The following is a 13,977-nucleotide window of genomic DNA, read 5'->3' on the forward strand; positions in this document are numbered from 1 at the left end:
GGATGCTAACGGTGTAGCATATCTTACAACTTTCAAGTTGTTGTCCGACCGGAACCAGAACATTAACAGCTTAATCCTCAATATCGTCCGCCATGTTTGTTTTTCTTCCCGCTTGCGCAGAATAATGACGTTTGTCGCGCATCGATGACGTTCAGGTCGGATGACCATGACCAGTGCCGTTCAGATTCAGGTCACATTTGAAAAGATCAAATACTTATCGGATTTGTAACCGCATATCCAAGTTGTCTGGGTCGGAATCGAAAAACTCCGATCTGTGTTGTTCAGACTGTCACGAAAAGATCAGATACAGGTTGAATTAAGAAAAATAATTAGAAATTGGGTCACTTCCAACTTTCAAATGGTTCAGAAAATGCTAAACCTAATTGAAAGATGGCTTGTTGCAGTTTATTTTTACGTTTAATGATGGTGGTCAATCTATTGTTTTTATCAGTTTCTTTATTTTACATTGAGTCTTAATTTCACTGACTGAACAAATACAATTTGACATATTTGTGAAGCTATTGGTGAATATAACTGTGCTACTATACTGGTGCAGAGTTATCAAATAAATGTATAATTCAGTACATTAATTTCTGTTTCTAATTAAAAAAATAAACGTTTTAAGTCAATTCAGCACTTATCAAATCAATATCATGCGATACTAAACCTAAGATATCTATGTCAGTATTGGAAATTGCATTGGTGCTTCTCTATTAAACAGCATATTTAGACATAAATTGCACAAAATTCTTCAGATACAAAGTTAGTAGTTGAGTTTGGCACAGTTTTATTATGATTATGTAAATTCATTGACAGCAAAGCAGCATCATGACAGTCAAACTGCTAAAAGGCTCCTATTACACTTATCATCTTACTTGCAGTTAAACGATTGAGTCTCAGCTCTAACAGTGAAATATTTAGAATTTACAGTCATAAACAAGCCATACCTCTTCTAATGTTCTTCCTGTATTATTAAAAAAATAAATATTTGCCCACCTGTCTGTCTATCTATTTATCTATCTACTTTCATTGTGGAAATAATGACATGTCTTGGTCTCCTGTAGAAGTTGGCTTTTTTCAGTCTTCCTCTGCTTTGAAATATTTTCCTCCTTCATTCAACCTTTTTTAGACTTCATCTACAATTAGCTTCCAGCCTCACTAATCTCTTCCCATCAGGGTTCGCCTTGCAGAGACGGGCTCTGCCAGCGAAACTCAATGAGGACAACGTTGCTGTTGGAGAAGTCCGATATTCCGCTAAACACAGAGCCTGGCGGGAGGAAAAACATTGATTTGGGATGTTGTTGTTGCACAGACAGGAAAAGGAAATGCACTGCGACACATACTGTTGCTGTTGGTGAGGTTGCTGCCGAGGGAGGAGCTACGGTTGCTGTGTTGATTAGGCGATGTTGTAGCCGTAGCAGCCGACAACTTGTTCTGTGTGGCAGTCCGGCTCCATTCTTTGGAAAAATACACAATTACATCTAAGTCAGGTTTTCTTGGTGTGTTTTTAGGCCCTTATAATGTAACTATATTTGGTAAATGAAATAAAACATTATTCTCATTACTCCAGTCTAATCTTTCAGTCACTAATATAGTTAATAAAGTGAAAAAGAGCAACTAAATCTAATAGAATCCACAATTTAGAGTAGAACTTAGCTTAGCTATAGCTTGTTCTGGGCAAATTGAAAACGTCCAAAGTAATAAAATACACATATTATCCAACTCAAACATGAATAGACTGTAACTTACCAGTCTTATGGACGCAAATTCTCATAAGAACCATAAAACTACCCAAGAACAACTTCTGCTGATCGGCACTGATTCCTGAACAAAATATTACTCACAAAACGGCGGCGCCACCTAGTGGCGAAGCTGAGAACTGCAACGCAGCTCACCTGAGTTCTCAGCCAGACGCAAATTTCCGCAACACAGAAACGTCCTCCACATCCTGCGGACATTTTCCTTTACCGCACAGTGGAAAATGAAGACAAACAAACCTACACAAGACATTTTTATCGATTATAAAGCAGTTTTAAAAATAAATAAATAAGGATATGTTTTGTGCTTAACATTAAGAGTGGATTAGCTCTGATTAGCGCTCACCTAGCAGAGAGTTGCATATGGTGAACAGGTATAAAAAGGCGAGCCTGGCTTTTCCCCAGGCAAACAGAGCGAAGCCCCAGGTGAGGCCGAGCAGCAGGACAAGGCCGATGATGCTTCTGATGTCGGTCATGGAGCTCCGGTTGGGAGACTGGTTGTGAGGGTTCTGCTTCTTGATCCGGGACAGCTGGACCATAACGACGATGAAGACCACCAGACACAAGACAAAAATGAGGAGGAAGTAGGCGACCACGCCCACATAAAAGGCGACGTCATTACGCAGCCAGCAGCTACAGAGACACACACGAAAACAGGCTTAATGTGGGCGAAAGACGGTATGCTAGCAGAGAAGCTAGCCAAACATAACAACATAAAGTCGGCTGTGATGCTACCATTCCAATAAAAACTTAATTTCTAAATTATGAAGCAAAATGTGATGCATTTTGAAAAAGATTTAGACATTATTCTTTGTGTTTCCACGTAGATTACGAGCAAAGACACCTTTACACAAATGTTTTTGTTTGTTTGTGCTAGCTAACTACTAGCTCAAACAAAAGTAGCTTGCTACTTTTAGTGTTGCTGTAGTTGAAACTATTTGAATTCTAATTATCATGCAAACTAGCTATAGCTCTACAGCACAACTAGCTGCTAAAGTAAGCTATAAAACGGTTAAAAGTATTTTTATTGAAATAAAATTTCAAGTTGTAGCTTTTGTTTCATACGTTTTAGCGTATCTAAATGAAGCAAAAATAAAGTAACTTCCAGAAGTTACAGCTTTCATTCTGGTGGGCTGGTTTATGTTCTATGTATTGATTAAATAACAGCTGCTTGAAATTAAATTAAATGTGTATATTATGAATGAATAAAAATTAACACCAAATCCTGTTCTTGTTTACAAATGCCTAGCATTAGCATTAGCAGAACAGCTAATTGGAACAATTAGAAAAGTGGAAACGTTTCACTTTAAAACTTTTCATCTTAAGAATTATGTTACTTATGCGTAGTTGTAATAGTAGCATAATCTTGTTCTTACATTAGCGTTAGCAGAACAGCTAGTTGGTACAGAAGGTTAGAAAAGTAGGAAGGCTCCATTTAAAAACATTCCATATTAAGAAATTATGTTTAGTTTTGCGTAGTTATAATAGTAGTAACAATTTGAAGTTTTTTGTTCATCTGTGTTGTTTAGGATAAGGAATATTATCAACTGTGATTAAACCTAGCAGCAAAACCTTATAGAGTTTGTAGCACCATAAGACAGTGAATCCTTTATTTTGAATTTGCTTACACTACCAATATCTTAACATAAATATTCCCAAGAAAATGCAGCTGCAATTTTATGGATATTTTTGCATGTTAGATGATTGAATGTTGGAGAAACTGGAGAAAAATAATAAAAATCGTACAACTTGTCAGACGTCCCATCTTCGTATTTTCCATTTGGAACCAGACCATAGTTGTTTTTGTCCACTGCTACAATAATGACCACCACAATGAGAGGGATACCTGGTAGCCACAGTAATTAGACAAAAATGGTTGTCAGTACAATAAAAAATAAACACATTTAACTTTTGGAGCCTAATTTAAACATCTCTTACCCCAACCCATCAGGGAGAACTTCAGCATGTATTTACTCAGGTAGGGCGTGAACACGCGCACGATGCTCAGGTACATGTGCAGAGCTTCAAGCCCCGCCCACGTGAACGAGGACAACAGGAAGTAGTGCAGGAAAAAGGCAGTGCTGATGCACAGGTTGACGTTTTTGTAGTTGGACAGCCAGCCGTCCAGCAGAAAGACCAGGTTGAGGAGCAGGAGGGACAAGCAGAGCTGGACCAGGATCTTGGCTGGAATGTCACGGAGGAGTTTTCTGCAAAGACAGATTCATCATTACTTACAGAAATGACCAACGGAGATGTAGAAGTCTGTAGTTTGAGTGACATAAGAAGCTTATATATCTTGCTGAAAAGTTACTTGTAAGTTAGTGTGTCTTATTTAAGTCTTTGCACTAGAACAGGGGTGTCCAAAGTGAGGCCCAGGAGCCATTTGCAGCCCTCGGAATTATTTTGGGCAGCCCTTGATTCTAAGTGCAAAGCTAGAAAATTAGCATTTTCACAGAAAATGCAGTGTGGATGCTATTTACTGAATGTTTTTGGTGAAAATGCAAACATCCCACCTAAACAGTATTAGAAATCAGTGCAAAACAGTGCTTACAAAGCTAAATTAGAAGGTCACAACAGTTTATAGAATAATAGAATTACTTTATTCATCCCAGCAGGGAAATTATTATTATTATTATTTTTTTTTAAGGTAAAATAAGATAGAAAGTTCAAACTAGCTAAAATACTAATGATTGCATCTAGGCTAGCACTTGCATGTTGACCTACGGTAGCATAAAATCAACATTGGTGACATTTTTACTGATGCCAGGTTGTTCAAAAATGATACAATTAAAATTTTAAAATGGAAATTGTAAGTGTATGTTTTGTTTTTAATCTGGCAAACTTGGAAAAAAAGCTACAGGTATCTGACTACTTTGTGTATTTCATTGAAATACTGTATGCTTATTTTGTTTATTTAGTATGTAAAAATAAAATATTTTTTGTGATTATAATTAGAACATGACATTTTTTAGACCAAAAATCCTTGGTAAGATTTTGTGTTTTTGCAGTGTAGTGTTCTTACTCAAATAACATATATGTTATCAGGGTGACGGCTAGAAAAACCGCAGATATTCCACATCCAATGTAGGTGATGAAAGTCAATATCATGGCCTGCTGTGGGTTAGGTATTCCCTCTCTGGATAAATCCTGTTTAAAGTGCAAACAGACACAAAATAATCAGACATAACTAGGTCACACCTTTGTATTATTTTGTAAAAGGAGAAACGTTTAGAAATACCAGCAGTATCGCAAAGGAGGTGAGATGATTGCAGCTGCAGGTTGTGTATTCAGGAGTGGCGCTGACGACGAAGCAGCCGGTGTCATCCCAGCCCCCTGAACCGTCTGAAACAAAAAAAAAAGTTGATGTTGAGTCAATGTCGGTTTTCTAAAGCTCCTAATGGACCTGAATGTTTGCCCTCACTTTTCTTTGTGAAATTCCAGAAGACACATGATGTGACGTTATCCTGCCAACCAAGAAACAGAAAGCAGGATTTTAAAACGGGAAAAAGAAGTCTGTTGACAGAATTTAGCTTTATTATGAGCTTACGTTGATGTTACTTGTAAATTCTGTTTTGAAGGCTTTATCTGTGTATTTTTTGCATTAATACTCACTTGAGTTAAATTGCTGTGAGTGATGGTAAACGTGATGTTCTCCTTCAGGTTGCTGATGGACAGATTAGCCACACTGGACCCGAGAACTGGACTGACAGCCGTTTGGTTGTCTAAACTGGAATCCTGCAAAATAAAATGAGTTTTTTCATCAAACATGTCTCAAAGTTGAATATATGAGCAGGGTTTTACATCCTGAACTGAGTCAAAAATATTTTCTTGAATGATTAACTGCAGTGTTTGCAAACAAATTGAATTAATCTGGAGCAGTTCTTGCAACTGTCAATGTAGTATTTATAGAGTTTAGGCAAACTATGTAAAATTAAAATCTGCGAATACTTGAGATCCCCTCTAAAAATGCTTATAAGTTTCTGCTTTAATATCTCAAAGACGTTGGACTTATTTTGGAAATGTGCAAAGCTGCTGCAAAGATAAATGAAAAGACTTGTCATGAAAGTTATATGCAAATGTATTCCTTCATCTACACAACTGTCCCCTCCTTTGTGTTGGTCTATTCTACAAAACCTCCAATAAAATACATTGAAATCCGGTTTTATGATGACAAAATGTGAACAAACTTAAAACCAGTGAGCCCATCAGCAGAAATGTACCTTAAAGAGGGAATTTGTTTTGTAGAAAGTGAACTGGACTCTGCTGGCCTGTTGCTTCTCTTCATGACTGAGACCTGATGTTATGGAGGAGGGCAAGTCCACTGAGCCCAGAGCAGGAGCTGACCTTTTGACCCGGGAACTCCTGACACGTCGGAGCTGGAGAAAAAAGGCAAAAGCAAAATACAGAACTGACTTGATGCATAATACATCGTTCCTAACTGGTTCAAATCGCAGACTTTTGACATGAGGTCGGTGTTAGGTCAAGATTAAAACCAGAATAACCAAAGTTTCCTAACTTCCCAATAACAGTAATAAGGACATCTGTTGCTGTAAGATTGTCTCTTACTCCTCTTGTTGTAAATGGGATTAATGGTAAATCTTCAGAAATGGAGCCCAACTTTATCTGTTTGAGGTTCATTGCTGCTCAGTGTTGGTGGAAGTCTGGTAAATGGCTCACACACTAGCATAAATGTCCAGCTTTTTTAAATTAGCAACTAGGAACAGTTAAAGCTCTACCATTAATACAATTTAAATACTTTTCTTATAGACTTCAGACTTATTCGTACCTGGTTTTGTACATAAGTTCTGCAGTGTCACCCCTTTATGGATCCATTTTGTACCTGTTAACCAACCATTTAATTTACTGTTTTAAGCACTTCAGTCTCAAACTCAGGTCTGTTTGTCAAGTATTCCTAGTGAAAGTGTCTATCTGTGTCCTACAAAGTAAATCAGGACCTTAATCAACCTCCAGATGACAGATATTGTCTATTAGGCTAATAAAAACACATGAAACCACGAGAAGACTATAAACAATACTTTAAAAAATGGTTTGGAACTGATAAATATTTGGAACATATGTATACCATGATATGCAAAAACACAAAATCTTACCAAGTATTTTTGGTCTAGTTTCTACTGCAAATATTTTAGTACACTTCAAGTAAGACAAATTAATTTAAAAGCAACATTCTTGCAATAAATAGAGGCTTGTTTTAAGTAGTTTCTCAATATTGATGGAAAAGTTCTAGCAAAATTGCAGATTATTTTGCTTATAATAAGACAATATTTCCATTTTATAGGAACTATTTACTGAAAAAAGCCTCTATTTCTTGCCAAAAAGTTACTTGTAAGTTAGTTTGTCTTATTTCAAGTGTGCTAAAATATTTGCACTAGAAACTAGATCAGAATACTTAGTAACATTTTGTGTTTTTGCAGTATGTAAACATTTAAAATGAACAAGTCTTTTATGGATTACCTGTACATCATTGATGTCTAAAATCTCAACAGAGGTTTCAGGAAAGTTGGTCCAGTCCACTGTCTTTACTGCCAGAACCAGAGAGGCTGAGGACAAGACGGCGATGTCGGCAACTTCCAGCTTAAGAGCCAAATTATCGACCATATGAATCAATCTGTCATCAACAAATCAAAAAAACACATTATAAAGAATAATAATGGCTGTAGTCATGAGTTGGTGTTTGAGGCGTATATCAGTCAGACCTATTTGTTGATCCAGACAGAACCTCTGGGTCACCATTTATGAGGTTGCTTATGACATCAAGGACTTTTTGTCCCACTGATTGAGATACAGTTGGGCCCACCAGAATTTCCTTCAGGTCATCCAACAATTTAGACACCTGAAATATGTGTAAATAAAGCTATACTCTCATATTTTACAAGAACAACAGAATTTCAGTTCAGCAGTTGCTTCACCTGAGAAGAGTTTAGCTTAGACACATCTTCTGTTTGATTCAACAACTGATTTGCCTGTTCCTCCTTACTTTTCGCACTTGTACTGGAATTCACAGTGGTTGTCAAAGTAGTTCCCGTCCCTCAAAAAACAAAAAGATCAACCCAATAAGTTAGAAACCTTGATGGTTTTCTTTTTGTTCTACAAAACTCTGACTAAAAATTAGAAGATATAATCTTTACTCACTGGCCACTGTGGTTGTTGTAGTTTTGGTGGTCAGGAGAGTTGTTTGCGTAGCGGATGAAGACTCTTTAGTTGTAGTTGTGCTTTGATTTGTTGGATTGTGCGCGGTCGTAGGTGTAGAAGTAGTGGCAGCAATGACAGGAGTCGCTGAGTTGTAACTTAATGGTTTATTCTCTTGAACAGTGCTGACAACTGCGGTGGAGCTGCTGTAATTTTTGGGTACAGTTGTCAAGCGAGTCACACTGACTGTGGTCTGGTTTTCAGTCCGGTTAATAAAAGAAGCTTCTGTTGGTTTTGTGTTGTCAGGAACTGAAGTCCTACTTTCTGTAGTAAAGTGTGGACGTGTAGTATTGGTAACTTTTGTCGTAGCTGCTACAACTGTCGTGCTTTTGGCAGAGGTTGTGTTTTGTTGTGGTTCTACAACTGGTGCAATAGTTGTGCTGAAGAAAGTCGTTGCCTTATGAGGTGGTTCAGTTGCTGTTGTGTAATTGATAGAAGACTTAGTTGTAGTGTACAAAGTGGTGGAATCATCATGTTTAGTTGTGTTGCGTACTGCTACAGCTTTGCTAGTTGGGTTATTGGGTGATGCAGTTGTTAAATCATGTCTTAGTGTAGTATTATACATATTTGTAAAATTGCTGGAGATGGTTGCTATGTTCGGATTTGTTGTGTAATTGTTGCTTGACGTGTTGGGTTTGTGTAAGGTTGTCAAATTGATGCTAGGTTGAGTAGCTTCGTAGGCTGTCGCGTGATTGTTTCTGGTTGTAACTTGGTGCTCTGTTGCATAGGTGCTGCTGGGTGTTGGAGCATTGCTTTCTGGTAAGTAACTCCTGCTGGATGTTTGGTCTGTTGTATGAATGTTGATAGTTGTTGTCTTGTGTTCCATTAAGTAACTGGCTGTTGTAGCAATATAGAGTGCTGTGCGGTTGTTGCTTGGTGTTGTGGCATTGTAGACAGTTGTTTCATTGTCAATGAGTGTGAGAGACTTGGAGGGTGTGGTGTTATTGTTGCTTGTTGTTGTAGGATTGGAGGGTGTTGTGTTATTGTTGCTTCTTGTTGTAGGACTGGAGGGTGTTGTGTTATTGTTGCTCCTTGTTGAAGGATTGGAGGGTGTTGTGTTATTGTTGCTTGTAGGATTGGAGGGTGTTGTGTTATTGTTGCTTCTTATTGTAGGACTGGGGCATGTTGTGTTATTGTTGCTTGTTGTAGGATTGGAGGGTGTTGTGTTATTGTTGCTTATTGTAGGATTGGAGGGTGTTGTGTTATTGTTGCTTGTTGTTGTAGGACTGGAGGGTGTTGTGTTATCGTTGCTTGTTGTAGGACTTGAGGATGTTGTGTTATTGTTGCTTGTTGTTGTAGGATTGGAGGGTGTTGTGTAATTGTTGCTTTTTGTTGTAGGATTGGAGGGTGTTGTGTTATTGTTGCCTGTAGAAGGGTTGGAGGGTGTTGTGTTATTGTTGCTTGTTGTAGGATTGGAGGGTGTTGTGTAATTGTTACTTTTTGTTGTAGGATTGGAGGGTGTTGTGTTATTGTTGCCTGTAGAAGGGTTGGAGGTTGTTGTGTCATTGTTGCTTGTAGGACTGGAGGGTGTTGTGTTATTGTTGCTTGTTGTAGGATTGGAGGGTGTTGTGTTATTGTTGCTTGTTGTAGGATTGGAGCTTGTTGTGTTATTGTTGCTTGTTGTTGTAGGATTGGAGGGTGTTGTGTTATTGTTGCTTATTGTAGAATTGGAGGGTGTTGTGTTATTGTTGCTTATTGTAGGATTGGAGGGTGTTGTGTAATTGTTTCTTTTTGTTGTAGGATTGGAGGGTGTTGTGTTATTGTTGCTTGTTGTAGGACTGGAGAGTGTTGTGTTATTGCTGCTTGTTGTTGTAGGATTGGAGGGTGTTGTGTTATTGTTGCTTATTGTAGGATTGGAGGGTGTTGTGTTATTGTTGCTTATTGTAGGATTGGAGGGTGTTGTGTAATTGTTGCTTATTGTAGGATTGGAGGGTGTTGTCTTATTGTTGCTTGTTGTAGGATTGGAGGATGTTGTGTTATTGTTGCTTGTTGTAAGATTGGAGGGTGTTGTGTTATTGTTGCTTATTGTAGGATTGGAGGGTGTTGTGTTATTGTTGCTTGTTGTAGGATTGGAGGGTGTTGTGTTATTGTTGCTTGTTGTAGGACTGGAGAGTGTTGTGTAATTGTTGCTTTTTGTTGTAGGATTGGAGGGTGTTGTGTTATTGTTGCCTGTAGAAGGGTTGGAGGTTGTTGTGTAATTGTTGCTTGTTGTTGTAGGATTGGAGGGTGTTGTGTTATTGTTGCTTGTTGTAGGATTGGAGGGTGTTGTGTAATTGTTGCTTGTTGTTGTAGGATTGGAGGGTGTTGTGTTATTGTTGCTTGTTGTAGGATTGGAGGGTGTTGTGTAATTGTTGCTTGTTGTTGTAGGATTGGAGGGTGTTGTGTTATTGTTGCTTATTGTAGGATTGGAGGGTGTTGTGCTTTTGTTGCTTGTAGGATTGGAGGGTGTTGTGTTATTGTTACTTCTTGTTGTAGGACTGGATGATGTTGTGTAATTGTTGCTTGTTGTAGGATTGGATGGTGTTGTGTTATTGTTGCTTGTTATAGGATTGGAGGGTGTTGTGTAATTGTTGCTTGTTGTTGTAGGATTGGAGGGTGTTGTGTTATTGTTGCTTGTCAGACTGGAGGGTGTTGTGTTATTGTTGCTTGTTGAAGGATTGGAGGGTGTTGTGTTATTGTTGCTTCTTGTTGTAGGACTGGAGGGTGTTGTGTAATTGTTGCTTTTTGTTGTAGGATTGGAGGTTGTTGTGTTATTGTTGCTTGTTGTAGGATTGGAGGGTTTTGTGTTATTGTTGCTTGTTGTAGGATTGGAGGGTGTTGTGTTATTGTTGCTTGCTGTTGTAGGACTGGAGGGTGTTGTGTTGTTGTTGCTTGTTGTAGGATTGGAGGGTGTTGTGTTATTGTTGCTTGTTGAAGGATTGGAGGGTGTTGTGTAATTGTTGCTTGGTGTAAGACTGTAGAGTGTTGTGTGGCTATTGCTGCGTGTTGTAGAATTGAAGGGTGTTATGTGATTGTTACTTGGTGTTGTGACATTATAGAATGTTGTGTTACTGTTGTTTGGTGTTGTGGACTTGTAGGTTGTGTGAATGTTGCTGGGCAATGTGGAATTGCCTACAGTTGTTTGATTGTCAGTGAGTGTTGTAGCATTGTAGAACATTGTGTTATGGCTGTTTGTTGTAGGATTGGACGGTGTTGTGTGATCGATGCTGGTTGTTGTGGCATTGTACACTGTTTGATTGTCTGTGAGTGTTGTAGCATTATAGAATGTTGTGTTACTGTTTGGTGTTTTGGGAATGTTGCTGGGTGTTGTTGCATTGTAGACAATTGTTTGATTGTCTGTGAGTGTTGTAGCACTATAGAATGTTGTGTGGTTGTTGCTGGGTGTTGTGTTATAGAGTTCTGTGTTATTGTTGCTGGGTGTTGTAGGATTGCGGATTGTTGTGTAATTGTTGTTGGGTTTTATAGTAGCATAGAATGTTGTATGATTGTTGCTGGGTATTATGGAATTTTCTACAGTTGTTTGATTGTCAGTGAGTGTTGTGGGATTGCTGAGTGTTGTGTAATGGTTGGTTGGTGTTGTGGCATTCTGGGCTGCTGTCTGACTGAGTGTGGTAGCATTGTGGGTTGTCTGAATGTTGTTGCGGTTTGTGGCATTGAACTCTGTTGTATTGTTGTTCCTGTGTGTTGTTGCATTATACACTGTTGTGTGGTTGTTGCTGGGTTGGGTAACATTGTTGACTGTTGTATTATTCTCCCTGGATGTTACAGCATTCTGGATCATTGTTTGGATACTATTGTTTTGGTTTGTGGTATTGTAGACTGCTGTGTTTTCACTGCTAGGTGTTAGAGGATTGTAGGTTGTGTGATTGTTGCTTGGTGTTGTACCATAGACTGTTGTGTACTGCTTGCCAGGTGTTGTAGTATTGTACACATTTGTGTAATTCTCAGGATGTGTTGCAGCTTTGCTGACTGCTGTGTAATTGTTGCTGGGTGTTGTATCATTGTGAATTAGAGTGCTATTGTTGCTAGGAGTTGCTACATGATGTTCTGTTCTGCCGGGTGTTGTAGCATTGTAGGCAGTAGTTTGTTCATAGGTGCTAAGTGTTAAATATGGCTTTGTGTAATTTGAAACAGCAGCTGTTAAAAGATTGTTTGTCTCTGTAGTTCCATTCTCCAGTTTTATTGGAGTATGGGTTGGAGATGTTACATTTTGTATGTTTGTAAAAGAGGGAGGACTGGTATTACTTGTAGTATTTGCTACTATGTTGCTTTTGGTACTTTTATTGTTTGCTGTAGTTTCATTGTCGTTTTTTGCTCCACTGTTGGTAAAGACATACTGTGTAGTTGCGTTGGACACTGCTAAGTGACTGGTGGAGGGTGTAACACTAGATGTGTCGTAAGTTTTTGTTTCACTGGATGGTAGGACATTAGTTGAAGGTGCAGAACCGAGGAGCGGATCAGTCGTAGGTCTAGTGGATGTAGTTGTACCATAAGTTTTTGTTTCATTGGATGGTAGGACACTATTTGAAGGTGCAGAACTGAGGAGCGGTTGAGTTGTAGTTTTAGTGGATGTAGTTGTAGCATAAGTTTTTGTTTCATTGGATGGTAGGACACTATTTGAAGGTGCAGAACTGAGAAGTGGTTTAGCTGTAGTTTTAGTGGATGTAGTTGGACCATGAGTTTGTGTTTCATTGGCTTTAAGGGCACTGGTTAAAGGCACATAAGTGGTGGGCAATTCAGTTGTAGTTTTAGTGGTTATAGTTGTACCATAAATTTTTGTTTCATTGGATGGTAGGACACTAGTTGAAGGTGCAGAACTGAGGAGCGGTTCAGTTGTAGTTTTACTGGATGTAGTTGTACCATAGGTTTTTATTTCACTGGATGGTAGGACACTAGTTGAAGGTGCAGAACTGAGGGGCGGATCAGTTGTAGTTTTAGTGGATGTAGTTGTACCATAGGTTTTTATTTCACTGGATGGTAGGACACTAGTTAAAGGTGCAGAACTGAGGAGCGGTTCAGTTGTAGTTTTACTGGATGTAGTTGTACCATAAGTTTTTGTTTCACTGGATGGTAGGACACTAGTTGAAGGTGCAGAACTGAGGGGCGGATCAGTTGTAGTTTTAGTGGATGTAGTTGAACCATATGTTTTTGTTTCACTGGGTTTAAGGGCACTGGTTGAAGGCACATAACTGGTGGGCGGTTCATTTGTAGTTTTAGTGGATGTAGTTGCACCATAAGTTTTTGTTTCATTGGATGGTAGAACACCAGTTGAAAGTGCAGAACTGAGGGGCGGATCAGTTGTAGTTTTACTGGATGTAGTTGAACCATAGGTTTTTGTTTCACTGGGTTTAAGTGCACTGGTTGAAGGCACATAACTGGTGGGCGGTTCATTTGTAGTTTTAGTGGATGTAGTTGGACCATAGGTTTTTGTTTCATTGGGTTTAAGGTTACTGGTTGAAGGTATATAACTGGGGGGCAATTCAGTTGTAGTTTTAGTGGATATAGTTGTACCATAAGGTTTTGTTTCATTGGCAGTGAGGACATTGCTTGAAGGTACATAACTGGGGGACGGTTCAGTTGTACTTTTAGTGGATGTAGTTGTACCATAAGTTTTTGTTTCACTGGATGGTAGGACACTAGTTGAAGGTGCAGAACTGAGGAGCGGATCAGTTGTAGTTTTAGTGGATGTAGTTGTAGCATAACTTTTTGTTTCATTGGGTTTAAGGTTACTGGTTGAAGGTATATAACTCGGGGGCAATTCAGTTGTAGTTTTAGTGGATGTAGTTGCACCATAAGTTTTTGTTTCATTGGATGGTAGGACACTAGTTGAAGGTGCAGAACTGAGGAGCGGATCAGTTGTAGGTCTAGTGGATGTAGTTGTACCATGCGTTTCTGTTTCACTGGATGGTAGGACACTAGTTGAAGGTGGAGAACTGAGAAGTGGTTTAGTTGTAGTTTTAGTGGATGTAGTTGGACCATGAGTTTGTGTTTCATTGGCTTTAAGGGCACT

General features: G+C 38.8%; 2 protein-coding genes across 3 annotated transcripts; both read right to left on the bottom strand.

Moving 5' to 3' along the window:
• Positions 1-767: 767 nt before the first annotated feature.
• Positions 768-12,404, bottom strand: adgrg2a (adhesion G protein-coupled receptor G2a). Of its 2 annotated transcripts, XM_028005559.1 has the most exons (16): positions 9,480-12,404; positions 7,911-9,443; positions 7,688-7,806; positions 7,475-7,611; positions 7,233-7,386; positions 5,978-6,133; positions 5,370-5,492; positions 5,179-5,221; positions 4,996-5,099; positions 4,780-4,904; positions 3,696-3,964; positions 3,504-3,603; positions 2,104-2,390; positions 1,896-1,997; positions 1,344-1,457; positions 768-1,267 (listed from the first exon to the last, which is right to left on the bottom strand). In XM_028005559.1, exons 1-16 carry the CDS (start codon positions 11,746-11,748, stop codon positions 1,173-1,175), a joined length of 5,730 nt encoding a protein of 1,909 aa, XP_027861360.1. In that variant the 5' UTR covers positions 11,749-12,404; the 3' UTR covers positions 768-1,172. The 2 variants fall into 2 exon arrangements, with proteins under 2 accessions (XP_027861360.1, XP_027861359.1); XM_028005558.1 differs by having other exon boundaries at positions 7,911-12,404.
• On the bottom strand, positions 12,266-13,667 carry LOC114137193 (mucin-5AC-like). The gene is made up of 3 exons (XM_028005812.1): positions 13,603-13,667; positions 12,394-13,513; positions 12,266-12,286 (listed from the first exon to the last, which is right to left on the bottom strand). The coding sequence occupies exons 1-3, from the start codon at positions 13,665-13,667 to the stop codon at positions 12,266-12,268; spliced, it is 1,206 nt and encodes a 401-aa protein (XP_027861613.1).
• Positions 13,668-13,977: the final 310 nt, after the last annotated feature.

The sequence above is a fragment of the Xiphophorus couchianus genome, chromosome 21 (genome assembly GCF_001444195.1).
Source record: "Xiphophorus couchianus chromosome 21, X_couchianus-1.0, whole genome shotgun sequence".
In the NCBI taxonomy this organism is placed as follows: Eukaryota; Metazoa; Chordata; class Actinopteri; order Cyprinodontiformes; family Poeciliidae; genus Xiphophorus; species Xiphophorus couchianus.